Below are 27,560 nucleotides of genomic sequence, written 5' to 3' on the forward strand. Positions count from 1 at the left end.
CCAGACTTGAAAAGCTATATAAATAGGTGTTTGGCTCCTCATTTGTTTATCTAGAGAAAATATGTCGTTATGCTATCGGAATGACTCCAAACTTCTTCGAGGGTGAATACCTCCTAGATATGTCTTTCTAGTTTCAAGTGTGAGACATCACTCCTAGTTGTGGTTCGAAGTTGAGAGCTATTTGGTGATTTTTGGGTGTGTTGGTGATGAGTTGTGTGCTGCTGCGTTTTTTGGTGTTGCTGGTGTGTGTTGGCTCGAAGTGTATTTTATTCGTAGCTATCTGCGTGTTGGGTGCATCACTCTGGGTGAAAGCTCGTTGGAAGCGTATCAAAGAGACAATAATTCTCCTACATTGGTGTGGCATTTGGGGAACTCTCCAATTTACAATTGCAAATCGAAATATTCAACCAAAACGCCATTCCAAAATTGCCTTGGGTTGTGTGCACCACCTTTGCTGCTCTCCAGTTGCAGTTTCAAAGTATCGAATTGATCCTATGTTATACTATTCGTTTTCATTTGGTTTGGCATGATTTCATTCAGTTTTGAAGGAGTTACGAGCATTTTAATGGATTTTGGGTTGGCTAGTTCTGCGTTTCATTGTCTCTAATTTCATAACAGCAAGTAGTGTTTTGTGGTGAAAATTTTATATTACTTGAGATATGTACTTAATTCTATCTTCTCTCACATCTCTATCTTTGTAAGATTGCTTTAGTAATATTGACCAATCATTCTAAGTTGCATTTCCCACTGAACAAATGGAAGAGGATGGCTTAGCCGCCTTCATGTTTTGTAATTCAACTTTGTCCTCCCACTGAGCAAGTGGTTGAGTGATATTGTCCTCCCGCTGAAATATGCGGTTGAGTGATAGTTTATGCAAAAGTCCTCCCGCTACATAAGCGGTAGAGTGATTTGGCTCTGGTTATGCTCTTGTTACCTTGGTTAGTTTACCGCCAAGTTCTTGGTCTTCATCCCACTAAAAAGTGCAAGGGGCTGGCTTGCAGCCCAGTATTGTACTTGCATTGTAATTTCCAGTAGATTAGTGAGCTAACAAACCCGTTATCACCGTATGTTCTCACCTTCCCACATTGGGCTCTTGGTGATCAGAAAGTGGAAAGGTTACTTTCAGCAGTATTGGGATTATATTTCCTAACTTTAACGGGTGCATTGTAATATTTGTTGTGTTCAAAAACCGAAAAAATTAGTGGGAATATTACACAAAATGTCAAATGGATGAGCAAGTGGGGTATTAGCATAAGTGAATGCCCAAATAACAATGGGGAAATGAAAAAGTATGTGCAAGGAAAGTTCAAAGAAAGCATGTGGAACGGGCCACCTGGGAGGAAAAAGGAATACTATGTCAAACATATGACCATATACAAAAGACCTACATAGAAATGGAAATAAAATGGAAAGCAAAAATGTTAATCGCTCAGATGAGAACAAGTTCGCACCAACTTAGATGTGAGACTGGATGATGGATGATACCTAAAGAGGAGTGGGCAGACAAAAGGTGTAGATATTGCACTCAAGAAGCAGTCGAGACAGAATGACATTACATCATGGAATGTTCCACTTACAAGGACATCCGGATCAATTATATTGAGATATTAAAAGAGAACATGTTGGGTGATTTGTTCGAAGAAGAGAAGATAATAAGGGTTGCAGATTTTTTGGTCAAGATACACAGTAGAAGATCCAAGATGCAAGAAAAGGAAATATAGGTGTTGGGTTTTTGGATGTACAGGTTTCTTTGCTGGCTATCTGTGGGTCCCATAGGCTGCTTGGCCTCGTGGACGTGATTAAAAACATTCATTCATTCAACACGTGAAAAAATAAAGTTAACAAGTCAACAGAAAGAAAGAAGAATACAGTTCAATTTTAGTAAAAAAGAAAACATCCAAAACAAAACAAAAATTAAAATAGTTTATGGATGGAGTGTATTCTGGTTTCAAATGGGTTTTGAAATGATCACACGAGGAGAAAATTTGTATTCAAGAAGATGCGTGGAAATTTGAAGTCAGTCATGTTAGTTAAGTCTAAATCCAAAGAACAGAAGACTGTGTAAATGATGTCATAAAGTTGATTTATGGTTGCAGAGATTGAAGCAGAAAAGTGACCGAACTCTTTATACAAGTTTCAGTTTATTGCCATACCTCCCGAAGTTTTTCAAAGCCTAGATTTTTCATAAAACCGGCATGCAAGTTGGATGTCAAATGTGCTTGAATTGGATCTAATATGGGATTTGGTTTATCATAATCAAATGATTCAACTGATACACAAATATTGTAATATACATGGGATTACCAGCATTTAATATCGGTTCAATGAAATAGAAAACAATTGAAGCCTTCAAACAGCAATACACATCTAAAAATAGTCAATAGTATATAGTAATATCACTCCAAATGAACACGAGAGTGCATAATTAAATACGTATGGTATTTTAAATATCACCTTCATGGCAGGACTTATGTTCTTAGAAATTAATTCACTCGAACAGAAAATGTAAACATGTTAGCAATATTCTATGCAGCTGTCAACTGAGAAAAGCTGTATAATATTGCTTCAGTGAAACAAAATCAAAATGACCAATTGATGAACATGAAAGCAATACATGCCATGCTTTCGTTGCCATCTAGTATATTCCATGCTATAGCTCTCTCATAAGCAACGGGTCGTCCCAAACTAGAGAGACGAATTCCAGATGTAAGATGAGCAAAACCCTGCAAACAAAAGTGGAATGTGTTATATTGCATGTTATGACTAAAAATTTCCAGATCCAGCATTCATAACAAGAGATTCTAAACCCAAGGTTGAAAAAATAATTCTCTTTATACCTGCTGCATCACTTTTGTGATATCTGAATAAGCATTTTTCTTTTCACTTTCGTCTAAAGTCTGGTCCCACCGAAGGTCCTGTAAACATCCAAATGTAGTTTCTAGCATATCTAGACCTGCCTCATTTGCAAATATGAATTCTGGTAATGACTGCAAGCAAAATTAAAACCAGTTTCATTGATGAGGCTTCCTTCAAAACAAACTGCAGCTATGTCGTATAAAGTCCCACAATATAGCTAAAATTATCATTAGAAATATGAAAAAGGGGATACCAACCATTTGGATGATTTTTCTTATAAAAAGGCAACTTGATTTTTTAGTGTTATATGGTAGTAAGCAATGCATCATAATATTTACCATCCTTATATTTTACCTAATATGGGGATAAATCTTGAAGATGTATCTAATATAAGAAATCTTCATTTGTGGAAACTTCTAAAGTGAGTGATCAAAGCACAACCACACAAGACACTAGAACCATTGCGCACAAAAAATCCTCTGCACTCTTCTTTTCAGAATTTGCACCCCATACATAACTCTCATTGTCATCACATGCCACTACACACGAGAATGTTATCACGTGGACACTGCACCATGCTCATCACTCATTCCCATGCATAAGCAAGCATAACCCCACACAGGACCCTTGGCAACTTCAGCAATGTTACACATGGACACATTCTGGCCATGTAACAGAATGCTAATTGTCAGAGAGTGCGATGAACAAGACTGCAGGATGTGGACAGTTCAGAAATGGATAGTTGCAATTTCTCTTTCTTGTTTTGTAACCATATTGTAATCTATTTATATCCATGTACCTCTCACATTAAGAAAGCTGTTAGTGGACATTGTACAGTCGTAAACAAAATGAGTTAGATGTGTTTTCACTTTCTTGTTCACAGGAATCTTCATTCCTAGCTGCAACCTCTATAAACAGCCTGTATCATATTCATTTACTGGTGAATATATGTAGCACATATTTGCTAATATCTTCCACTTCAATTGTGCAATTGATTTACTGTTCTTGTTTTCATTTTTCATGATATGTAAAACCCTGTCCTTCATAGGTGTGGTTTGTCCTCCATGCATCTCTTAGGCTCAACATGAATCATTGGTATCAAAGCATTGTTTTCACATGCTAGTTCAAACACACATACAATAGTAGAGGTAAGTTTGTTCACTTGGTTCATCTTCCAAGTTACTTTACACATGATGTAGCAAGGGGTAAAATGGCAGATTCAAAGAAATCACCAAAAATGTCTTCCAACATTCGATGCATGCTCAATGAAGCTTTGGAAGTATAGTGCTAGGAACTGGGCAATTCTGGGATTTCATGACTCAACTTAGACTGGCATTGCAATGCACTAAATAGCTTGTGCCCACACAAAAATCAAATCCTTTCAAGGTACATGTCAATTTGGATATTTTGACTTTCAAGGTAAAATTGACACATTGGATATTTGGGTGCAACAACTGGAAGCATTTCTTTGTAAATCACTTCACAGATGCAAAGAAAATATCCATTTCGATGTCCAATTGGTGGCATAGCTTAGTGTGCAGCACAAGAGAGACCATGATCCAATTTGGCCATTGTCCACACCATGCAAGGACAAGGGCAAGAAGAAGCATGGTGACAAATGTTTACATCATTAATGCACAAATTCTCTTTGGGATGTTCAATGCCACATGCAACAATCTCTTAGTATGCAAGCCAAATCAAATTTCCCACAGCCCAAGGATACAAATTAGTAGGTTCAGTGTATCAACACAAGTGTCATGACAATTCATACTTTGAAGGTATATAAGTGTCTCTTCCATATGAAGTGTTTGGTCAATAGACACGTGCATGTCAGCATCAATAGTAAAAGAACATCATGCAAGATATTGTCAAGCACCTAGATCTTACAATTGAAGCACATTTGAGATCATGTTCTCAGGGATGGTTAGAGCAAGGTAAGGAAATTTAGATAATATGATACTATAATTTCAAGCATAGTTTATAGACTCAGTGAGTTGCCGATTACTTGTTAAAATTTTGCAGCCCCCAATTTTTTTCAAGTTTAACTCGCTAATATTTATACCAAGTTTTTGACAATGAACTGCAATCTATTTGGGTGAGTACTCACCAAGTACGCAGCAAATCTAATGAGTTAACTCACTCCGCACCTAAAACACAACAAAAAGAGGAAAAACACTTAACGCAGATTTGTGCGTTAAAAAGCCCTATTTGACCTTGTTGAACACATGCAACAGCATTAGAGAATTGTAGAGCAAATTGGAAGGATATTTTAAGGGGATTTGAAGAACAATTTATTGGAATTTCAGATTTTGACTTTTGATTGTTTTTCACCTAAAAAAATATGAAAAATGGTGTGCACCATGAAATTCTATGTGGTTTTCAAGGTTTTCTATGTGGCTTAGTGGTGAGGACTTCACCACCAAGCTCCATTAGGGGCACTTCTCCCGGGATTAGCCCTCAAACCTGTTGGGGGCATTGTCCCCAAACCCCCACCAAACTCATTTAGTACATTTTGAGGCTGTATTTTGCATAAAATTTATGTTTCTTTCAAAAAGTTAAGTGTAACCTGTCTTTGTAAAGTTATCACTAAGTCAAAAAAATTAGGTCTAAGGAGCCTACGTCCAAGTTTGTGAACTATGATTTCAATTATGCAATTAAACCCATGTAGAACAAATTCAATTGTGACATTAGGCCACTAGAAGTCTACCATTCTACTTGGAGAGCAATAATGTATGACAAGAATGGTGTGAAATAGGAAAAGCAATAGAGGTGACAAGTTCATGTCGATGACTAATACTTATATCTCAATTAGTCTTCATCGAAGACCAAAGTATCCTTAGTCTTGGTAGAGCAATGCTGCAAGATCATCTCACACAAATTTTTGTGCTTTATATGGTTTGCCTTGAGACCCTTGCACAAGGAGCAAGAATACATTAGTAACACTATAAGTTGTAGAAACATTTTCACAGCAACACCAGATCAATAAGGTACTACAACAAAACACGGATGTCTTTGAAGAGCACACAGATTCTCCAACACATTGTGCAATGCAACACAAGGTTGATTTGATTCTGATCACCTCTTCCTAATAGTCCTCTATACGACAAATCTATTTGAGAGAATAATGAAGTTCAACAACAAATCTAAGAGCTAATAGTAGTCCAATAATACTTGCGCCAAAGAATCATGACACATGGCACCTTTTCATTGACTATCACACATTCAACAAGATCACACTAAAGAACTAATATCCTCTTCTACACATCAATGATCTTCTGGACCAGCTACACAATGCACAATTCTTCACAAAGATCAACCTCAAATTAGGATATCGCTGTAGTTTGGCAAATAATAAAATGAGTTAAAATGTAATTAAGTTTAGTGCCCTATAATTGGTGGTTACTTGCCGGTTGTCAATGTTTGGTGCTGTAAACCAACATCAGCCTAGCTATAAATTTCTTGTTATACTTGTAGTCGTGGACTGCACGTATGAAGTTCCTAAATACATTGCATATCCAACAATAAAGACATCTTTCTGGACTATGATTGGAAGTAATTGATATCGAGTTTTGTTTTGTTACCATACCAATTCTATTTATTCTATAAATCATTCAAGTAGAATACCCAAGTAAACATTTGGCATTGTTGCCTATTCAAACTTTGGCAAAGTATAATTCACGGACAGGAGTCATGGTGATGCAATGGGACAGCCTGTTAATGAACCTGTACAACCCAATGAGGAATGAGAAGATCAACTTACATAGGACCTAGTAAAGTTGTGGGACATCTCATTAAAGGAACACATTCGAATAGAATCTCTCAAGAGAGAGGTCCTTCAAGATTCCATCTAGAACAATCTCACCATCAACAAAGAAGTTGATCGTTTGTTGCACGGATTACCAAGACTTATCGCATGCCACTTATCATCCTTGTGGACCTTTGGGCAAAGAGGGATCAAGAGCAGTGAAGGCAACAAATACTAAAATGATACGAAGAAAGAAACTGGCAAGAAGAGGAAGAATGTGACACCAATGGGAGATGTACCCCCCAGAAATTAATGCCCATGCAGCCTAACAAAGACAAGATATGTATTCCAAGCAATCATGAAGCGATATAAGGATCAAGGAGAAGATCCCGTCAACTAAGAGAACAAGGAGAACGACGAAGGCGACTAAGAAGAAGTGTTGAAGAAACCAAAGGATTCCTAACAAAAAGCCCAAGCTTGCCAACAAGTAAAAGCCAAAGCATTAGCCAAAGTCATAGTCGAAAAGCAAGGAAGACTTTCATTGAAGAACATATGAATGACGAGTGAGAGGAGATAGTGTCATGAACCATGCCTAATCTATGTATAATAAAAACCAAATGTAATAGAAATCATAAATTGTAAATACAATGGTTTGAATTCTAATCCATAATTCTTTTTATGTACATTCATACTTATGTATTAAATGTTTGATGATCCCTATTTTGTGTTATATCTCCTCACAATTTATTTATGAGAATTATCTTGATTATATTTAATGACAGTAATTGGTTATATTATACATTAATTCAAAATAATATAATATGTAAATATCTGTATGAGATTCCTATGATAATTAATAAATAAATATAAACCAAGAAAGTGAATATTAATAAGTGTTAATTACAAAAAATGTAATCAAGTCCTAAGCATATACAACCGATCGCCAAAAAGTTACGATATTGGGGAGGCAAGCGATAATAAGAGGGAGACGTGACTTTCAATAAAGTCATGCCTCTTCCCAAACACTACGACCTCTTACCAAGCTATCTAGGAAGCCAATGCTTCTTGGGGGTTGGGAGTTAGGGAGAGTAAATGAAAAGGAAAAAGCCACGGCAGATAAAAAGGGGTACGGTCAGATAAAAAGAGAAGGAAATACCATCGGTGGCAGTCCAGTCTGCCACAAGACAATTCAAACAGCAGTCAGCCTGTAAAAAGTAAGTATAATCTGAGGTTATTGTTTAATTTTCAGGGTTCATACATAGCACATAATGCATATCAGTAAGCTATAGAATATGTAGGATATTTGATTTACATATATTTCAATATAAGGAAGGAAGACTTAAGTAAATAGGGTATGATTCAGTCTACAAGTATAATATATAAACAAACAATATGGGTAATGAAATGAATGCTGCAAATAATTAAGTATAACAATATGGTAATGAAATGAATCCTACAAATGATTAACTAATGAAATCAATACTACAAATAATTAAGGAAAAAACAATGCCGATAACTCATCAGCCAAGTAATATAACATTAATCATAATTTAACATAAAGCTGATACCTCATCAGCAATACAAATCAATGCTAATTAAGAAATGCACTTACTAATGATCAAATTAACTACTGTAATGATAACAATAAAATGTTGACATTTCACATAACAAATAACTAAGGATTAACTTATTAAGTAAATCACTAACAATGTAATTCAGATAATACCATATCAAATTTCATTCTTAACCCATAGATTGCAGTGATCTCATTCTTCATCTTTCAAAAATACTTGCAAAGATAGGGAGTGTGTGGGGGAAAGGTAGAGTAAATGGCGAAAATATCCCGAGACAGGTAGAAATCCTTGAGGGAGCTACACGTAGACTGTGTCATGTGCCCTTGGCACAGAACATCTTCCATTTTGTAAAGTTTAGTAGAATAAGGAAGAGGAGTCTCATGCAAACTATGGGAAGTAAATCATACAACAAATTAACAATCCATTCATCTTAATTGAAAATATTTTAACATTTCATTATTGGCATAAGTAAATGATTGATAGGTATGCATAATATTAGCTATGGTTGGATAATATGGAAAAAAGTCATTTTGTATAAAGGATGAGCTCCTATTCCTAAATCCTAAATCCTAAAATTATTGCTATTTTATGTTTTTAGGGTGAATTTAGGAAAGGGTCATCACAAGTGGTATCGGAGCTAAATCCTGCCAGCCCGTGAATACAGTTGATGCAAACCTATCAAAGGAGAGGTAGTAAAGCCAAAATGAATGAGAAAATTGCAAATGCAATGAGAAACCTCATGGAGCAAACCCATCAGACCTTTACTAGCCAAATGGAGAAATCAAACCAAACACTTCTCCAAGCACATCAAAACATGGGGAACTCCATTAATAACCTTAAGAATAATCCTCCAAAGGGAAGATACATAAGTTCCAATCATTCAGAGAATAATGGGTCTGCATCATCTAGAGTACCCAAACCATCCTTCCTACGTAGGGAGGATATGCCCAAGGAGGAAGAAGGAATTGATCAACCTGTGAATAACTCCGTAGACAATGCTAGAGCCTATGTAAGTCTTGAACCAAAAATTAGAGAACTTATAACCTTTAGGGAGTTTTGTGAGGCCCAAAGGCATGAGACAACTAAGAAGGCAAGAATGCATCCAAATAAGAACTTGCAACATAAAGCGAATAAGGTAATGCCCCCAAACTTTGATGGATCAGGGAAAATTACAGCCCATGCTTGGTTACAAAAGCTGAACACTTCACCCCCAGCCCAATGACTGAAGAGGATGCACTCCAATTTGCTATCCTTCATCTAGAAGGATTATCACATGAATGGTGGTATCACGGAATCCACACTCAAGGTCGTCAAAATATCACTTCTTATGAAGAATTTTCCCAAAAATTGATGAAGAGGTTTGATAGGAAACACCCCCAAGAAAACTTTAAAAAAATGACGCAAATAAAACAGCAAGGGTCAGTGGAATATTACATAGCAGAATTTCAAAAAATCTCAGTCCAAGTGACAGGGATTGATGATGACAGACTTACTTATCTATTCATTGAGCGATTAAAAGACTCACAAAGGGGCTTAGTAAGTGCCCTCAAACCTGAAACTCTTGAAGATGCCTTTGAAACAGCCTTAAGATTAGAGGTATCATCACCTAGCAATAGACCCGTGATTAACCATACTAAACCATTTCACAAGAAAAATAAATTTGACAAGAGTTTCCCTCCCAAATCAGAGCAGGATGAGCTAAGGAAAAAGAACTTATGTTTCACATGCAAGGGGCCATGGGAACCAAGCCATGATTGTAACAAAAAAGAACATAGAGCAAAAACCCCATGTTATAGATGCAGAGATGAATGGACACCAGAACATAAATGTGGAAAGAAAGAACAAGTCCACAAAATACAAGAAACCTCCTAAGGGGAAAATGAGGAAAAAGCAAGCAAGAAAGCAAAACATGAAGATGAAGATGAAGAGTATGGGGTAATTGCCACTTTCACTCAAGCTCCCAGAAATAGATTGTTGAGAATCAAGAGCACCCTCAAATGACAAAAACTCATCTCTTTCGTTGATAGTGGGGCATCCCATAACTTTATTGATGAAAGACTTGTTGCCAAGATTAAACTAAAGACCAAAACTTTTAAAGAATTTTCGGCAGCCCAAGCCACAAGGTCATTGGTTAGATGTACAAAGATGATTCCACAACAAGAGATCACGTTGGGAAAACTCTCCATTAAAGTGGACTTGCATGTGGTACCGCTAGACACAGACATAATCCTTGGTGCCCCATGGATATACTCCCTAGGGTGTTTTCAATTTGACCTTCCTAACTCAAGGATCCATTTTCAACATGAGGGGCAAGAAGTTACCTTGGAAGGGATACCCGATGGATCTACAAAGCTAGTCTCATGTAAAAGAATGGAAACAATTTTTTGGTAAGAATAAAAGCATAGCATTACTATTGTTAATAAAATTATTTATATTCTTTTTTGTAACAGGTTTGATCTAATTACAAGATTATCATGTTATGATGTAGAAAAGGACAAGGGGAATGGGCAGCACAGTGCATGATATTAGATAAATCTACTCCACAAGGATCAGCCATACACATTGATATACAACCCATCATCAAAAAACATCGAAGGGTATTTGATGATATTCCACCAGGTTTACCTCCTAAGAGGGGATTTGAGCATATCATAGAATTAGAAGAGGCAAAACCAGTCATTACAACCCCTTATAGACATCCCCAAAAATATAAGGATGAAATTGAGAAGACCATAAAAGAACTCTTAGAAATGGGCCACATCCAACCCAAAGCAAGCCCCTTTGCATCCTCAATAGTACTTGTAAAAAAGAAGGATGGAACAATGAGGATGTGCATAGATTATCAAGCACTGAACAAGAAAACTATTAAGAACCGCTACCCCCATTTCAAGAGTGGATGAACCGATAGATGAACTTCATGGAGCCAATATATTTTTCAAAGATTGATTTACGATCAAGATATCACCAGATTAGGATGAGGGAAGATCTACCGAAGGCCACCTTCAAGTGTCATTATGGGCATTTTAAGTTTCTAGTTTTCCTTGCGGCCTCACTAATGCCCTGACTACTTTCCAATCATGTATGAATCATGTCTTCCAAAAGCAGTTAAGGAAGTTTCTACTCATCTTCTTCGATGACATCCTCATTTATAGCAAAACATGGAAGGAGCACCTCCAGCATATTGAGGAAGTACCAAGTATCCTGGAATCTGAATTCATATATTCTAAGGCCTCAAAATGTGAGTTTGGTTTAGAAGAGATCCTTTATCTAGGTCATAAAATCAATGAAAAAGGGGTTAGTGTGGACGAGGAAAAAATTAAAGCAATAAGGGAATGGCCAAAACCCAAATCATTAACACAACTTTGGGGATTTATAGGACTATGCAGTTACTACAGGTGTTTTGTAAAGGGGTTCTCCAAAATAGCTACTCCCCTAACAGACTTAACCAAAAAGGGGGCATTTGGATGGAATGAGGCAGCATAACAAGCCTTCGAAAGGTTGAAGGAAGCAATGAGCTCATGTCCTGTCTTGGCTATTCTAGATTTCACTCTACCCTTTGAATTGCAATGTGATGCTTTAGGAGAAGGGATTGGTGTGGTACTTATGCAAAACAAACATCCTATTGCTTTTGAAAGCTGCAAACTTACAGAGGCTGAGAAACATTTCTCCATCTATGACAAAGAGATGTTAGCTATCATGCATGCCCTAACCAAATTCAGAAAGTACCTGGTATGTGGGAAATTCAATATTAAAATTGATCATAATAGCCTAAGGTTTTCATGAGTCAAAAAGACCTCAATGACCGTCAGCAGAAATGGGTAAGCAAAATCCAAGCTTAGGACTTTGACATTTAATACATCAAAAGAACCAATAATGTAGTAGCAAATGCCTTATCTCGACAAGGCTACTTAAATACCATAACAAGCATCACAGGGGATTGGAAAAGTGATATTATTGCAGAATATGCTAAAGATCCACAAGCCAATGAATGAGTTGAAGGGAATGTATCAAATGATGAGTATGAGATAGTGGACGAACTTGTTTTGTATAAAGATAGAGTATTTCTTGTACGTAATTCTAAAGTAAGAGGCAACATTATGAAAGTGTATCATGACAACCCTTTAGCAGGACATCCTAGCTATTACAAGACCTATAAACAAATAAGGTAAAGGTTTTCCTGGAAATGCCTCAAAAAGGATGTTTTGAAATATGTCCAAGAATGCATGACTTGTCAAAAGAACATGGCGGAGCAGAACCACCCTGCCAGTCTCTTACAACAACTTGCCATCCCTAACCAAAAGTGGGAAAGTATTTCAATGGATTTCATCACCGGACTTCCTAAAATATAGGAAAAAGACTACATCTTTGTGGTAGTGGACAGGTTGACCAAGTATGCTCATTTCATAGCCATATCTGCTCACTATAAGGCCCCACAGATAGCAGAAGTATTCTTTAGAGATATCTTCAAGTTACATGGATTAGCAAACAACAATATTAGTGACAGAGATGGCAGATTTCTTAGCTTGTTTTGGCAAGAACTTTTTCAATTGGCAAGAACTGAGTTGACGCCTAGCACCAGTTATCATCCGCAAACAAATGGACAAACTAAAAATTGTCAACAAATGGATAGACCACTGGCAACACTGACATCTACCCCCAACAATTCTTCAATGGATGTAAGGATCCTCGATTGTATCTCCTAAATCGATATTTCTATCTATGCACAATCCTTCCGAGTATGCTCATACGTGGATTTTCGCATGGCCAATGAACAATACCAACCATGGAAATCATATCTATCTCCCTCATGCACAACTCTCTCCTGAATCAATTTGGACATTGGAATTTTCTTCAACACTCTGAGGCAAGGAATGGTCTTCTCTTCAATAGGCTGGAATTCATCCCAAACTCCCTTCAGATATTGCAATCTATATATAAGTGGTCCTGTCAAATAAATGGACAAACTGAGTAAGGAAATCATCTGCCTGCCTCTTTACATCTTCAATCCATTTACCAAACTCTGTATGTGTACTCCTCGTTGCCTCATCATCAAAATGATGTCCACGATCAACTAGGATAGGTGAAACAAAGGTGGGAACCTCACGCCTTATCCCTACAATATATTCCTTAAGCTTGATATTCTCTTCCTTGTATTTTTCTCTCTTCTCAATCTCCCTTTCTAACCTTGCATTGATCACCCGAATTGTATCACCAAGCTCCTGGAATTCTTGTTCTTGTTGGAATCAAGGAATACTGAGAGGTGGGGGGGTGTTCTACCGGTTATCAAATTTTCTAATTTAACTTTAAACCACCGAAAGCATACACATGAAACTGAAATGAAAAAACTCAAAACAACCAACCACAAAATCATAACACCAAGATTTTACGTGGAAACCCAAATGGGAAAAACCACGGTGGGATTTGAACCCACAATATTATTCCACTATGGCTAGTAGAAAAACAATATTACATGAGGGGGAATGCACAAGCATTCAAGAACACTGCCTAGAGCTTACTGTTCAATTACAATAAGGGCTACAACCTCAGAAGGCTCACTGCCTTATTGATCAATTACAGAGATGAAATGCAATGAAAGAACTCCAAAATAGCATCTAGCAATGCTTGGATGAGTTCTGGTTAAGCGCCAAATCTCTGACTGTATCTGTTATGCAACTCTGCTTTGTTTCTTGTCTCCGTCAGCTACCAGATCAAGAATGCGCACATGAAACTGCACTATAAAGGATTCTCGATCACCACTTGCTCGCATATCAATCATACCCCACTACCAAAAAGATCTTCTACACCGGTCTTATAAATCTACAATCACAAAATAGATCATTCACCAAGTCCACCTGCTAATGTAACGTGTAGTCATATGTTGGCTTGACTGGATCACCAAAGACAAATGTGGATCACCAAATCAATGATAAAATGATGTCTCTATGTCAGCCCAATCATCCCATGCACAATTCATAACACCGCAATCACCAGAAAGCTTCCAAACCAAAACTACTCTGCTCAACCTAAATTACTGGTTAACTAGCTACTGGTTGACATCCGCTTCCGGATATCAAGATCCGTGATTACCGAATAGGAATCTCAAGAAGAGTTGCCATCAATGACAACCCTAAACCAATAATCAAGCATTGGAATGCACCGGATGAGTGTCAATTGCCAACAATCCCCCCCTTTGGCATTGATGGCACCACTCGTGAAAAATGACTAAGTGTTGAAACCTGTATACTGGATAAAAAATGCTAAGGCTCCCCCTTAGACAAAGAATTCTGAAACCTGTAATTAGCTTTGTACATTACACTCTTCTACCGTACATTTTTCACCTTTACTCTCCCCCTTGAAAAGCAAATCCAAAGATGGGGTGCTGTCCAAAACTTATATACAAAGATATATATCGAAGATTTTACAAGTATTTGAAGATATCAGCAAAAAATGTTCTTCAAAAATCCTAGGTGAGTGTCCCACCCACTCTTCTGGATATCCAAAACTGTAATAAATGCACTGAAAACATACGCATGAATCTCCACATCCTTCAGTTCAGATGGAACAGGTTGTCCCATAGCCTTCATACAATCAACCTTATTACTCAACATGGTGTCCAACCGGGGGGCAATCAAATTCCGGAGTTCACCAACTCTCCTCAAAATTCTATCCTTATCTGGATTAAGGCTCGAGATTTGATCATTGAGACCCATTATCTGTCCTTCTACATTGCTGGTGAGGGATACATTAGGATCAAATGACTATGAAATACCAGCAAGTTTACCCTAGCAAACACTTATTTGCTTTTCTATATCTACTGTTAACTTTGGCAAAATAAGACAAGACATATATTTTACCACCTTTTGCCAATGCATCTGAAATAGTCTACAGACCTTTATCCAATCTCACTCTATCATCTTCTATGATTTTCCGGAATGTCTGCATTCTTACCTCCTTGAATCTATCCAAAACCCGCTTAGTAGTAGACTTCTCTAAAGAATCAAAATTGGTATTTACATTATTAATCAATTGTAATAATTTACCGAAGGGGCTAGAATTGGGATCTAGTTGCACTCTCGGAACCACCTTCTGCAGCACATCAACTGACATCAAAATAAGCTTTCTGTCTTCGGACTCTAATTTGACCAGATCCTGACTGGCCCGGGCTTGTACAACTACTGCAAGCATCAACTTTTCAGCAAGAGACATTTGTCCAAGATCTAGAGGGCCATCAAGATTGATAGAAATTTGGGGTAGGGTCCTTGTGACTGGAGGAGTGTCAATTGCCGGATCAACAACTCCCTTCCCTTTATCTACCTCTGACTTCTCAGGCTCCTTTACCTTAGCACCATCCCCTTTATTCTGTGCACCAGTGTTGCCACTTGGTGCATTATCATCCTTTTGAATCTAGGAAATTTCTCCAGCACTATCTACTACCGAAGGATTTGCACTAATCTCAACATCAAGTGTTGCATTACCTTGGTCTTCCGGATGCTCCTCGGTCTGAGTTTCATCATTTTTATCACTGAAGACACCTTCCTTTACTTCAGGATGGGAAGTCTGAACTGCATCACTGTACAAGGGGTTGTTCTTCATGATTCTTCTCCAGATATCCTCAGTTTCCTTCCGCACCTCTTCAACCCTTCCAATCATCAACCTATTCACCCTGTTTCTTCTTCTGAACTCTTTCTTATTAGCTTCCTCAATGAGCCTTTTGGCTTCATCTTGGGAGACACAGGTGCAAACATTAATCAATTCTCTTTCTTTCATTTTCTCATCAATTTTACTGACAGTCAGTCTTCTCGCATCAATAATATTGTATAAATCCTTAGGGATACTGTGCTCCAATTCAATCAAAGATTTGCTAAAGTTATGCAAATGCAGAACAACAGCTTCTTCAACTTTTCTCTAATCTACCTCAACCAGATTTTCATAATATACTCCAATATGTTTCAAATTTCCATCAACAGTTATTTCATCAATCAATTGATCTGTTGTCAATGGAGGAACAAATGTATATTTACCTTGCTGATCACGGGATTCAAGATTTTTGTCAAGTTGAGTTCTAATCTTCCTTCCTCTCTTGGGTCTTCCAGTAAGGGTAGGTTCAGATTTAGCTTTCTTTCTCTGCTCCTCACCACCAGATTGTGGTTTCCTCACAACTCTAACAAACTCTCCTTTCATCTTGGCCTTAACTGCTTCTTCATCTGATTCGGTCTCAGAGGCCACTGGAGATACAATAACATAGGTTTGTTTAGGCTTCTCCTTTTGCTTCAAAATTCCCTTTCGGGATGAGCTCTGTCCTAATGATGGTACTACTGGAGTGGGGGCAGACTTGGTCTCTTTTGGCTTGGCTTTAGAGGGAACCGGTTCTGCCTTAGGCTTCTTGGTTTCCTCCTTACCCTCCATCTGTGCATGTTTCTCCCTAGCCTGCTTCACCGCCTCCAAAGTAAATCTCATCTACACTACCACTTCCTCAGCCATCTTGGAAACTTTCCTCTTCCTTGCAGGTGCAGTGAACTACTTGTGCAACTCTAGGTCTTTCTCCTTAAATGTACCAAACCTTTCTTCTTTCTCATCAACCGGCTGACTCATCATATGTTGAGCATAAGCATCAAGAGTAGCAGCATCAACTTCATAACCCATCGGAAGAATCCATACAATCCTTGGCTCAACGGCTTCCATTAGACATTGGTCTTTATCAACCATGAAGCAAATTGTTTTCTCGTACTTCTCCACTATCTCTTTAAGGATTCTTTCTCCGCTCTTCATTGTAGCTTGGAAAGTTTTGAAATAGCCCCACAAAGTAGATATCCTCATTGTGGCATCACCAATCCCCATAATCCCTTCCTGGATTTGCATAGCAACCGGCTTATCATAGGCCCATTAGCCCTTTCCTTGAAAACCTGGGATTTCATTCATGAAATATAGAGCCAAACAGATGATAAGGGTGCCAAACTTAAAGGTGTGCTTCTTATCTTGTTTAATTTTCTTCAAATTGCTCAGTAATTCATTCAAGAGAACCGTACACAAATCATACCTCTTATCTTCCTTCAACATCAAATAGGCAGAGTATATTGTTGTACCGGAGACAGAGTTTTGTCTGCTTAACTGGTATACTTTATATCCAACCACCATTGATGCAAACTTGACGTCATGCTCCAGAATGTCATTTATTGTCATTGCTCTGCTGTCAAACTGAGAACCAATGGCGGCAATCACAGTGTTATTTGATATTTTCCTTAAGCTAGGAACTTCACCGAATGCGCTTAGACAAGTCACGGCCTGGATCGCTTGCTTAGTGATCTTGTAAGGCTTATCCAACCACATAAATTCATTGTGAATTATGTTGAGTACGAACCGAATCCATTATTTCTCATCAAATGTCGGAAAGTGTACGAACTGAGAGAAACCATTGGCCTACAAATGCTTATATTTCGTCTTGAGATTCCCCAAGCTATCCACTAGATGATTGTTGTACAGGGTCAACATGTCAGCGCTACTGAGTTTATCACGATCACAGTGGATATATGCCCTGATGTCCTCATTATGAAGAATGCCATAGGGTACAGAGGAAAACGCTCCTTCTGGATCATCCTCAACAAATTTGAAAGGATGTTTCTTGGAAACAGGTCGAGCCCTATCCTTGATTTCCACAACCAGCGGGGTAGCAATTCCGGATGCTGATGCCATTGAGAACTTAGAGTTGTAAAAAACTGATAGCTTGAAACGGATAAATACCTCAATTCGCAATCGGAGATAGAAATTCTCTTTAGGATCGCTATAATCGTTGTTTAGATTGCCAAATTACTTCGCTCTATTGCTCTGCACTTTCTCTTGATCATAGTGTGAGAAATAAAGCTTTGAAATGCCTTTTTAGCCTTCGAAAACCTAATTCTTCATTGTAATAAATGTTGCAACCGGTTACCTTGATTTTCATGGAGACGCTTACCGAAGCATCAAATCTTCACTAAATCTTCCAGATAACATCTGCATATATGATTTAAGCCTTTTGCAACCTTCAGAATCAATTACAGATCTCTGAAGAGGGGGGTTCTTACAATCTGTATGAAAAGTCCCCCCTAAGGCAAAAAGCCCTAGTTACCAGATGAAGATCCTGCACCGGATTCGGGTGCAGATGCATTGTCTGCCTTAGATTCATCCTTTTTGACCCACATCTTCTCATACTTGTCTCTGATGTCCTCTACCTTTGCCTTGCCTTTCCCATCTGATTTGTTCTTGTCTACCGGAGCACTCTTTTTGCTTCTGCAATATTTTGCAATGTGACCGGTTTTATTGCATGCATGGCAAACAACATTTTGCATAGGTATGAAATTTTGGTTTGGTCTCATCTTGCACTGGTTAGAGATATGTCCAAACATCCCACAAGCATAGAATCTCTTGTTTTGAAAGTTATTCATTACTGCTCTGCACATGTTTGACTTGTGACCAAAATTATTGCATTTGAAACACTGACCGGTAAAGGTAGGACCATTGTTCACATTATTCATTCCATTATTCACCCTACTTCTGCATTGGTTCTCCATATGGCCAAATTTATTGCAAGTATCTACCATTGAATTTATGAGCATTAGGCTGTCTTACAGGAGGATTCTTATTCTTAAGCTTTGCATTGCTTTGTCCAGATCCAAAGGATTCTCCTTTCTCAAATCCAAGTCCTCGCATGTCCTTTCCATGTCTCTGACTTTCCAGCATCTCATTAAGCCTTGCTGAGCTAGCATTGAATTTGTCTTTGTATTCATTTGCATTAGCAAGTTCATCTCTTAGGGCAACAATCTGTCTTTCAAGTTATTGACCATTATTCCTTGATTGTGTCAACTCAAGCTTCAACTAATCATTCTCATAGGTAAGCCTAAAGCATTCATCTGCTCTTTCCTTCAATGATTGAGTCAAATTCTCTTCATTCTTCTTCTGGTCCTCAATCTCCTTAGTCAACCTCATCACAATGGATTGCATCTCATTCTTTAATGCAGCATTCTCTCTCTCAAGCTTGTCAACTTTGTCTTGATTCTCCATGCATTGAACTTCTTTCTCCTTCGGCTTGTCCAGCAGTTTTTTCCTCTTGTCTCTTGAAGTGTTCACTTGATCCTTCAAATCATTAATGAAGTCTTCAACTGCATTCAGGTTTCTCTTTAAGGAACTGATCTCATTTCTTGTTGTATCAAAATCCTCAAGTGCCACACTAAGTTGTCTCTGAAAACCATCCATTGATTCAATCTCTCAGACCTTCCTCAAGCAGTTAGGCTTCCTCAAAGGAACTAGGCTTTGATACCAATTGTTGGAATCAAGGAACACTGAGAGGGGTGGGGGAATCAATGTTCTACCGGTTATCAAATTTTCTAATTTAACTTTAAACCACCGGAAGCATACACATGAAACTGAAATGCAGAAACTCAAAACAACCAACCACAAAATCATAATACCAAGATTTTTACGTGGAAACCCAAATGGGAAAAACCACGGTGGGATTTGAACCCACAATATTATTCCACTTTGGCCAGTAGCAAAACAATATTGCATGAGAGGGAATGCACAACAGGCACACTAACTAGAGCTCATTGCTCAATTACAATAAGGGCTACAACCCCAGAAGGCTCACTGCCTTACTAATCAATTACAGAGATGAAATGCAATGAAAGAACTCAAAAATAGCATCTAGCAATCCCTGGATGAATTCCAGTTAAGTGCCAAATCTCTGACTATATCTGTTCTGCAACTCTGGTCTGTTTCCTGTCTCAGTCAGCTACCGGATCAAGAATGCGCACGTGAAACTGCACTGTAAAGGATTCTCGATCACCACTTGCTCGCATATCAATCATACCACACACCAAAAAGATCTTTTGCACCAGTCTTATATATTTGCAATCACAAAATAGATCATTCACCAAGTCAGCTTGCTAATGTAACGTGTAGTCATATGTCGGCTGACCGGATCACCAAAGACAAATGCGGATTACCAAATCGATGATAAAATGATGTCTTTATGTCGGCCCAATCATCCCATGCACAATTCATAACACCGCAATCACCAAAAAGCTTCCGAACCAAAACTGCTCTGCTCAACCTGAATTACCAGTTAACTGGCTATCGGTTGACATCCGCTTCTGGATATCAAGATCCGTGATTACCGAATAGGAATCTCAAGAAGAGTTGCCATCAATGACAACCCTAAACCAATAATCAAGCATCAAAATGCACCGAATGAGTGTCAATTGCCAATAGTTCTTTTGTAGTCCGTCCAAGGGCAACCAAAGTGATCTAGAAAGCCATAGGAGTAGCATCATCTCTAGTCACATCACCAATTGGGATAGCAACCTGTGCAATCCTTATTCCTGTTTCATCTCTAGCTATATTTGAAAGTATCTTGGCCTTCTTAGGTTCCTTTTCCTTATTACTCCTAGCTAAGTAGTCATCAATATCATCAATAGGCTAGGCCTCTACCATCTTCTTACTTTTCTCTATGCTTTTCATCAACCAATCGGGAATGGTGGACATTTCCATTCCATCATCAAGACACATTTCTTGATCAAGTTCCCTCAATGTTGAGATAACATCATCATCCTCCTTATCCTTAGTCAAATCATAAACATCATTACCCAAGATAACCTTCAATAGGATAGTAGGAGATCTCGACTGCTCATCATCTTCATTAGGTGGGGCGGACTGTGTTGTAGCATGCAACTCCTGAATGTTCTCTAGTAAAATCACTGAATTGGAGCATTGTTCAAATTCCCTACTCCGCTCTGGCATGTCGATTTCCTTGATCAATGAGGAACTAAGGGGAGACAAAGGAACAATAGGTTTTTGTTTCTTCTTCTTCGTTTGTTGCTCTTCAATTTTCTTCCCCTTTGCTTGGATTCTCCAAGCACACTCTTCCTACGTTTTGGAGCATGACTCTCCTCATCTGCATGAATCCTCACATCTCTAACTGTTCTTTGATCATCCTCAAGAGAGGATTCCTCTTGTTTCATCTTCTCATATGTGAAGACTACCCATATCTATCAATCTGTTCATTTGTTTATCTATCCATTCTCTGGAGAAATCCATGACATCTCTCATAAGCACATTCAAATCAGTTACTTCTGGTTCTGACCAACTAGGTAATAGGATAGGCCTCTTCATTTCATTCTCATACTGCAAATGAGTATGATCACTATCATCCAATATCTGATTAGGAAAAAGGAAGAGTTCACATTTTCTCATGATATCCACTGACATCCTGGATCACATCCTTTTCTTCACTGCTTGTTCATCCATTAGGTTTCACCAGTAATCCTCAATGTCAACCTTCTATATGAATCTTTCTCCTCTGATCCTTTCAACATTTTTGTGCGAATCAAATCTGTCTCTGCTCTTTGTATGAATCTTTCTCCTCTGATCCTTTCAACATTTTTGTGGGGATCAAATCTGTCTCTGCTCTTGTAAGTTCCAAGGCGATAGAATGCAATTTCATTAATCACTGTACTAGCTGCAATGGCAGTGTGGCACACCTCCAAAGTTTTCCCTATACCAATAGGAAAAGTCATCCCTGTTCTATGCTTCTCCTTCTGGATGAAATCAAATTCCAGAAGTTGTCTCACTACTTCAAATAGGACCATTTTGTCTGTAGGATACCTAGGAAGCTTGTATGGTTCGAATCTGAATCCTTGAATCCTTAGGTATGTGAAGGTGGGAAACTGTATGTACCACAATCCATATTGTTCAATTAACTTTGTTGTCACTTTGGACAACCTCTTGTGGAATCCGCCTTGCAACATCCTTGTAATATACATGGTGAAAGCATCATTCACCCTCTTGTAGTCTTCAATCTTATGCATGTCAAGGTGTGGATAACACTCATAGCTTCTATATTGTCCTTGTCCATTCCCGACTTCACCTTTGCATATCAATCCTTTGTATGTGACAAATCTAGCAAGTATATACACAAGGTAGGAAGTCATGGCGAATGACTTAGTCTTCTCCACATTTCTTAACTGAAAATCTAGATTGTCGCTGATAATATTCGACCAATTGATCATTGTTCCTCTTGTACAATCCTGGATAAAGTAAAACATTCATCCTCCAAATAAGGCACCCTACGGCATCCCCATCACTCAACTTAGCAGGAATATCAAATCACTATATTCCTCTTTGAAATCTGTGCACATGAGTGTCTTTGGTGCCTTGGAATGATGAGACCTTGGCTCAATCATCCACTCTTTATTTACTACAGTCTTGCATGCATCCGCCTTCAATTTATACTTAGCTTCATATTCATCCTTTGTCATATCTTTCATCTCTGCACTGTGAGGAATCTCAAACACTTCAGCAATTGCATCCTCAACAAGGTAGGCGATGGTTATTCCTTTGGAAGTTTAGATCATCCTGGAGAGAGGATCATAGTGTCTTGCGCATTCCAGAATAAGCTCATTGCATAGTATGGATTGTGGAAATCTAGCTGCATGATATATGGCACTCTTCATGATGTTTGCATAGATAGGAGAGGGAATCTAGTTCTTTATTTTGAACATCCTCTGCCGCATCCGCTCCATGTTCAGGAAATTCATGTTTGTATTTGTGATTCCTTTCCATCGAGAAGACAATCAGGAATCCGGATAGAATTCCTCTTGAACAATCTTCAACTGCTCCTTTCGAACTCCAATCCCAAATTTAGACATGGTACCTATATGAAACTCGAAATCAATAATCTTGGAAAAATTATCTTGACAACCTATTTTCAGAATTAAATAAGCTCTGATTTATAATGATTTAGACAAATTTGGGAAAGGAAATCAGGAATTCTATCCATATTCTTAACAAATTCTGAACATAGAAAGAAATTGATATGAATGGGGTCTAGAAACCCTAGGAAATCCTCATTTTCAGACTTATATGAGGTCTGATATGAAAAAATTAAGTCTGAAGACACCTTGTATACTCAAAAAATTATCAAAATGAAGTCCAAAAGAGTAATACCAAAATCTGGAAATGTTTTGGAAAGGTATAAAAAAGTCTGATTTTTCCCTCTTTGACGTTTGAAGACACCCTTTGTAATGTCCCCTTCTCCGCAATGATTAGCTATGTTGGCCGTTAGCCTAGTTCGGAGGCCCGTAGGCTAGTCAGGGGCAGAAATTAGGGTTTCCTATTTTCTAGGAGGATTCTTTGGTGTTTTCAGGGGCTATATGTGGGAGTTTGACAGTTTGGATTCTGGATTCCTTCTGGGTTTTCAGAGAGCTTCAGGATGGTTCGACATGCATTTGCATCAGATGACTTTTACAAGACTTACTATTTTTAGTAAGTGCGACGACTGCTCAGAATGTGGTTAAAATCACTTTGGAAACACTTACTAGTTTTAGCAGTATGCTATTTTTAGTAAGTACTATTTTTAGCAGTTCTATTTTTAGCAGGATGTCAACAGGCTTGTTCAGATGGCTATTTTCGATAGGTCAGTTTGAGCAGTTGGTCTTCCCTCATTTTTTGGTGCTATTCTTGGCAAGGGTTCCTTAGCTTAGTTCAGTGACTATTTCTGGCAGGGCAATTCTATGAGCTTGTTTCCCCATATCCTTGGAGCTTGTTTTGGCAGGTTCAGTATTTGATGAAAAATGGTGTTTTAAATTAAATTATAACTTAAGGCAAAGGTTGGACGATTTATTTAAAAGGGGTTGCTTAAGTTATATTGATATATAAGTCTTTTCCTTAATTATATATTGGGTGATTTATTGTTGAGGAAAAATACTTTATAAAGTGAAATATTAATATGGCAAGATGGACGCCTTATGGAGAAATAAGTTAATTTTATAATATATTTCACTTATCTACCTTGGATGCCACATTATGATTTTATTGTCATTTTTATAAAGAATATTTGCTCCTATGAGAAGGTTGATTTGGAGAAAGGAGAAATGAAATGTAATTTCAAAATAATGTGAAGTGAATGTGCATTTGGATTTGGCGTTCATTTGGAGGGAATGTGAATTTGAATTTGAGCCCTCAAAATCTATAAATGAGAGTGTTGGGCTTCTCATTTGGTATCTCAGACAATTTACACTATTATGCTGTCGGATTGACTCCAGACAATCTTCAAGGGTGAATACCTCCTAGAGCTCTTGATAGACTTCAAGCGTGAGACATCACTCCTAGCTGTGATTGGATCTTCTAAATGTGTGGTTCGATTTTAGTGTGCATTTTCAGATTTCCAGTGTGGTGTGGATTTCAGTGTTGCTGGTTTTTGGTGTGGCTGTAGCACGTTTTAGCTCATAATGCTCAATTCGTGTGTTAGATCATTTTGGGTAGTGGCTCGTTCTCTTCCTATGCCACAGGGGATCAAGTTTGTAAGTTTGTAGAGCTTATTGTTGAGTATTTATTTTTTAAATGCAAATCGTAGTTCTTTCCTAGTCGTACTATGTTGGGCTGCCTGGGAATGCGTGCATAAATTCATTTGGGGGTTTTGGGTGCAGTTTGTTGGTTCTAATCTCATCGCCTGTCTTGTATCTCTCATATACATCCGTTTGGGGGTAATCTCGTTGAGTGTGAATAGAGTTATGTGCATTTTTGTGAGTTTCTAAGTTGCTGGTCTGTGTGTTTCCAGCGCATGGGTTGCATATCAAAATCTGAAAAATTGTTAGTTTGGAGTGTTTCCTTGTGTGGAGTTGGTTTTAGAGTGTGTGGGTTCTTTGGAGTGTGTTTAGAGATAAGTTGAGTGTGTGGGGAGTGATTTAGAAGTGTTTGTGAGGATTTTAATGTTGCTGGTCTATATTTCCAGCCTGCTGTTCATTCATATCAGATTTAGTTTTTTGGGGTTGAAGTTGGTTTTCAGGTGTGTAAGTCTATGGGTGTGGTGTGAAGAGTCTTGGTAATAAGTTGCAGCTGTTAGTTTGGGTTTTGACATTTGAATATCCATGATGAATCATGTTGTAATGCTTGTTAGTAGTACTAACAGCAATTTATTTGAACTCTCTTAGTCCCACTACATAAGTGGAAGAGGTTGGCCTTGCCGCCTAGTTTGGACAATGATTCTAGTAATTTTGTAATCCATGTTTGCATTGTAAAGCTGATTAGTAGTACTAACAGCTATATACTTGGATTGTTGTTCTTTGGCCCATTGCATAAGTGGAAGAGGCTGGCTTGCCACCTTCTTATCTATTGTAATTTTGTCCTCCCGCTGAATAAGCGGTTGAGTTGATTGTAATCTCATTTTCAGTCCTCCCGCTGAATAAGCGGTGGAGTTGATTGCTATTTCATTTCTAGTCCTCCCGCTACATAAGCGGTAGAGTGATTGTTCTTCGGTTCTTGCATCAACCTTGGCTGGTTTACCGCCAAGTGATTTTTAATATTCTCCATATCCCGCTAAAAAGTGGAAGGGGCTGGCTTGCTGCCCAAGCATTGCATTATTTCCAGTTATTTGAAACTAACGATCCCCTCAACACCGTATGCTCTCACCTTCCCATATTGGGCACTTGGTGATCAGAAAGTGGAAGGGTTACAATTTCAACATTATTGTATCTTCATTTCCTAACTTTAACAACTTCTTGTTGTGATTGTAACTGGAAAAAAATTGAAAAAAATTGTGGGGATATTACACCCTTCCAAACTCAGTAATGGCTATCAAATTTCTAAAGACAACCTGTAACATTCATAAATCAGTCTCTTAACGAGGTTACAGCCATGTAGAATGCTCATGTTTGATGAAAATCACCTCTCCAATGTCAAAATGATCAAATCTGGGCAAGAATAAAGAGCTGGTAAAAATAAATCAGTCTGAAGAGAGGTCTGAAAATGGAGTTTCAGACCTTGTCAGCACCTCAAGCAATGATGGCACACTCAGAAAATGACCATAAATCGCCTCAAAAACGTTTCCTCAATGAAATCGCCCAGGTGTAAGGGTGGCTGGAAATGATGAATTGGTTTGAAGACAACCTGGAAATGAAGTTGCAAACCCTACACCAGCGATGGTGTACTCAGAAAATTCCTTCAAACCATCTCAAAATGGCTCCAATATAACCTCCAAGCAAAATCGCCTAAGTGGGAGGTGGCTGGGAATAAAATGTTAAGTCTGAAAATTGTGTTTCCAGCCAACAATAGAACTATGATAACTTCCAGCAATGGCACCCAGCTCTGATCTGAATAGTATGACAGCCCTTTAGCATCAATGGAGTTCACAATGTTGCCCAAAATCTGAAGTATGCAAGTCTGAATTTAATTGCTTAATCTAATTTTCATCTTAGAAAATGCCTAAAATCAGGCCCTGTTCTTCAAGAACTCAATTTTCTGAGTCGGAAATTCAAGTTTCAGAATGCTTGTGAGTTTTTATTTCAAGTTCTGGGACATTTTCCAGGTCTGATCAGACCTAAAATTAGAAGGTTTCCGAGTTTGATTTTGATGTCTAGGGTTTGCAGAAGGTCTAACTCCGATTTTCATAATCCTTCCCAATTTGGATTTCACTCCAAAAGGTCCAAATTCCATGATATTTCAAAGTTTCTAAATCTGATTATGAACTCTGGAAAATTTCTTAGTCTGATTTTACGTTTCCAGAATGATCATAAGGTCTGGTTTTGTTCAAATTAGACTAAATTTTAAGATGTTCATAATTTTTGAGTTTGATTTCAAGTTTTCAAAGCATTTCTAGGTCTGATTTTCAATTCTGAGTTCATTATCAGGCATGAATTTCATAAATTCCTAGTTATTCTAACTCTGATTTTTGTTTCTCAAACCATACTCAGTCTGATTCTGAGTCTAATTCTCAAAGTTTAATCAGAAAAACAGAGTTATTTTCGAAAATTGTCAAGATGACATCAAGCTGTTTTCTTCTTATCTATGATTTTCCTCTATTTTTAGGTACTTGATGTCAAGTCAGGAAGAGATTTCCAAAAAGATGAAGATGCAACAAAGGAACCAATTGGAAAAATGATGGAAGGACATTCATGCTTGAAGCCGGAATCCAAGGACTTATACTTCATCAGGACATTCAAAAAGATCAATTCATCCAAGGATGAAGGGCTCTACATCAACCTTGAATTTCTTTTGGAAATCCAAAATCAAAAGATTCCATGCCAAGGAGCAATAAATTCAAGACACAATGAGAATGAAGAAGATGTTCTAATCATCTTGAATTTCCTTCGGATCAAAAGATATTGCCTAAGTCAAAAACACTTATTCGTGATGAAGAATCGAATCCATAAGGCAAGCTAAGGTGGCATCCCAGTCATCAATCAACCAGTCCAAGGGTTCCAAGTCAGACATGTCCAAATGCAATGCACCAGACTCAACAAGTGGCTCCTATTTTCTCATTGGCCAAAAAGAGTTTTTTTGCAAATAACTCTAATTAGGGTTTTATCTATTAATCTTGACCATTGATAGTAAATCGATCCAAGTCGTTGCTTTGTAATCGA

General features: G+C 38.0%; 1 protein-coding gene across 2 annotated transcripts in view; it reads right to left on the reverse strand.

The window, feature by feature from the left end:
- Positions 1 to 2,360: 2,360 nt before the first annotated feature.
- Positions 2,361 to 27,560, reverse strand: part of LOC131047047 (homeobox-leucine zipper protein ATHB-15) — a 142,699-nt gene continuing 117,499 nt past the window's right edge. The window contains exons 17-18 of one of the 2 annotated variants that reach the window (XM_057980871.2): positions 2,838 to 2,915; positions 2,361 to 2,723 (exon numbers count right to left, since the gene is read on the reverse strand). In XM_057980871.2, coding sequence (XP_057836854.2) covers positions 2,580 to 2,723; positions 2,838 to 2,915 — 222 coding nt within the window. In that variant the 3' untranslated portion in view covers positions 2,361 to 2,579. Of the gene's footprint in view, positions 2,724 to 2,837; positions 2,988 to 27,560 lie in introns of both variants that reach the window. The other variant, XM_057980862.2, reaches the window with a different exon arrangement.

The sequence above is a fragment of the Cryptomeria japonica genome, chromosome 4 (assembly GCF_030272615.1).
Source record: "Cryptomeria japonica chromosome 4, Sugi_1.0, whole genome shotgun sequence".
Taxonomy (NCBI): domain Eukaryota; kingdom Viridiplantae; phylum Streptophyta; class Pinopsida; order Cupressales; family Cupressaceae; genus Cryptomeria; species Cryptomeria japonica.